The following is a 2,962-nucleotide window of genomic DNA, read 5'->3' on the forward strand; positions in this document are numbered from 1 at the left end:
CCAAGGCACTTGCAAATTAAGTTTTTAGTCCTGGAAAGTGACCCTATCCCCCTCGAGAATGATGGTAACTCTTTCCTGAATTTTAAGACACCTTTTTAAGCATGATGGTTGGACATGAGTAGAAAAAAATATGCCTAATTCTCCCATCACTCTACCGTGACACTGGTACACTACACCTCTCCTTTTCCTTCTGCTACAGGAAAATCCTCTCAAGCTTCAGCTTGTAAAGTTACTTCTTAAGTTCATGTTTACATTGTTATACATGAATATGATCTGTTTCTTCACTCTGTAAGCTTGGGGGTTTGGCCTTGCATCACCTTTACGGTTTCAGACTCGAACCACCTGATAGCGACAAGTGATATTGTAGTACTATTAATTTACATTTATAATTATATACCAAACATCTAAAGCTATACCACACACAGTTAACACTTATAGTCCATCTCAAACCCATAATATTGTTTGCAACCAAACCCTTTTCGGATACCTTGAGGTTCTTGCTAACCTAATATGCTATCTGATAACATCCGAACTTCTCCTCCTTATCCAATCTATGCTTTATAATATAGACACACTCCAACTGCATTGTAGTTGGTATTTGTGGGAAATAATGTAAGGGTTTCATATGTAACTGCAAATTTCTCAAGATATTACAGGAAAAAAAAGGAAAATAGAGTTGAACATTGTTTAGCCAGATCTCGCACTTGAATTCAATTCTACACCCACTACAACTTCTCACCCACAATGAAACCAATTAATGCTGCTCAACAGTCTTAGGTTATGTTAGTTGCACTATAGCTTCTGATTAATCTCCCATAAACCCTTTTAGGTTTCTCCTGTGTAAACATTGAAGACGCTTGACACTGAGTTTTGAGGCCGTATTTGAGGGATAGCTATTGAACTACCATTTTCTTACCCACTATAATAGCCTTTTGCTTAAACAATATTAGAATATAAAGCATCACCATATATGTATATACATTCAATCATACAAGTCAGTACTAGACTTAATTCTCTCTCTCAGAAGACAATTTTCATCGGGGATAACAAGCTGATATATAAATTATATTTATACATATAATCTAGAAAGACTATTAAGCTTTTCAATACGAATTAAGAGATACAGATTTAATTAACACACGTTGGAGTGGATTTGTTATCCCAAACATAAAAGAACTTGATTGACCTTACTAGCACAGGAGGCTAAGCCTTCGCTTGAATAGCTTTGGAGGGCCTTGGTCTGGTGGGTGCATGAATTTGCAGTTAGGGCATGCAGGTGATGACTTACAAAGCATCACCAACATGTGGCACCGCATGCATACTGTTGCTACCATCTCTTGCTCTTGCTGATCGTCGTCCATCGCCAACCATGAAAGGTTGCGAGTTAGTCCGCCTGATGAGTTGGTCTTCTTTTCGATGGAACTGGCCCTCGTGGGGCTGACAGAGCTTTGCTTGTTGAATAATCTGTGATCAGTTGTATTAACTTTCCTTACTAATGAATCGCACGGTAGGTTTAACTCAAGGTCTAAGCTCATGTGACCAGGACTTGGGGGTTCAAGGCTTCTCCTTGGATCCTTACAAGTTCTCGTATGGGTCTTCGTATTATAAAAGTGTATCTGCCCTGACTAAACACAAAAGAAAGCAAAGCACTATAAGGTTATAGGGGTTGTTTATGTAACAGTATACTACTGCTGAAGCATATCATCTAATTATACATATACCATTATGTATGTATGTATATACCTGAATATCAAGACATCTTTGCCACTCCAAAGGTAAAGGAGTCTCTAGCTGTAGCTCCATATTGAACATCGATTTCACGCTTTCAGGTTTTAATCGCTTGTCTGAAGTTTCTTCATGATCATCTTGTGAATCTGCCAACTTTCTCTTCTTTGATGAATTCTCAAACTCCGGGATAATATTTCTGATCATGTCTGGAGGCGAGAGGGGGGATTGAAAGGAAATCATATAGAAATTAAGAACAACTCGAAAGCTAGCTATACACAATCTATCTCAGTTTTGTGTCTTTTCAGAGAGAGAGGGTGATCAGATGGGTGAAATGGTTTAAGTGGTTATATAGGCTGAAATTTGGTGTGTAAGGGCAAAGTTATTGATGGAAGAAAATTAACGAAAAGGAAGGGCTACTTATGCATGACGTGCAATCCAAGTTGGCCTCAATTAACCTAACCAGCTGCTACTCAAAGCTTAGATGTGAAGTTCTAACCAATCTCTATCTTTGGTCAATTATATATAAATTTCACCTGATCTTGATGCCTCTTATAACCCCTGCCGATTCAAAACTAAATCATGACCGTAAATGTGTTGCAGTCGTTATTTAACTCCCGGAAAACCTAAGCTTAACTTTGCTAGTTTGCTTACGAGGAAGGGTGTGGGGTTCCTAACTTTTGAAGCCATACTTGACAATACAATTTAGTTTTGGATACTTAAGAAAGGCGGTGAGAGGTGTGGAAGGGGGGAGCTGTGGACATTAAATGACAAGTCTGTAAACAGTTGAAGGGGGGAACTTAGCCTTGAATGCCGATGGTTCTTTATAACTTCCACAATTGAGTCACTCAAAGAACCACTACTTTTAAAGCTTTCAACACTCTGCTTTTGCTATTTCAACAAATTCTCATATCAATTAATCAATCCATGGACTCTAGCTTTTAAAGCTCTCAACACCCCTCCAAGCTATATCAAACCAAAAAAATAAAATTTCCCATCGGCTAAAAGCGTCATTTCATGCCTATCAATAATCTTAAGGTCCCAAATTTGCACCTTTTAACCCCAGCAAGAGACGAGCCTTCTTAGTTTTCAATCGTCCGTACAATATTTCTTAAATACATAACCAATAAAATCCTTCAATGACTTTATATTGGCCTTTCAGTATCCAACTCTGTCACTATATTCATGCATATATTGAACTCGCCCGTGATATGGGGAAAAGAAAACCTTGTCGCTT

General features: G+C 38.2%; 1 protein-coding gene across 1 annotated transcript; it reads right to left on the minus strand.

Moving 5' to 3' along the window:
* Positions 1-1,176: 1,176 nt before the first annotated feature.
* LOC120198978 lies at positions 1,177-1,985 on the minus strand. Its single transcript, XM_039200208.1, has 2 exons — positions 1,744-1,985; positions 1,177-1,625 (listed from the first exon to the last, which is right to left on the minus strand). The coding sequence occupies exons 1-2, from the start codon at positions 1,966-1,968 to the stop codon at positions 1,191-1,193; spliced, it is 660 nt and encodes a 219-aa protein (XP_039056139.1). The 5' UTR covers positions 1,969-1,985; the 3' UTR covers positions 1,177-1,190.
* Positions 1,986-2,962: the final 977 nt, after the last annotated feature.

The sequence above is a fragment of the Hibiscus syriacus genome, unplaced genomic scaffold (genome assembly GCF_006381635.1).
Source record: "Hibiscus syriacus cultivar Baekdansim isolate YM2019G1 unplaced genomic scaffold, ASM638163v2 tig00005246_pilon, whole genome shotgun sequence".
In the NCBI taxonomy this organism is placed as follows: domain Eukaryota; kingdom Viridiplantae; phylum Streptophyta; class Magnoliopsida; order Malvales; family Malvaceae; genus Hibiscus; species Hibiscus syriacus.

Excerpts from the sequence above, each read along its gene's own strand:
- LOC120198978 (XM_039200208.1), bottom strand. The coding sequence starts at position 1,968 with ATGATTTCCTTTCAATCCCCCCTCTCGCCTCCAGACATGATCAGAAAT. Across the intron at positions 1,626-1,743 it reads AAAGATGTCTTGATATTCAG|TCAGGGCAGATACACTTTTA; the intron begins GTATATACATAC and ends TTTTGTGTTTAG.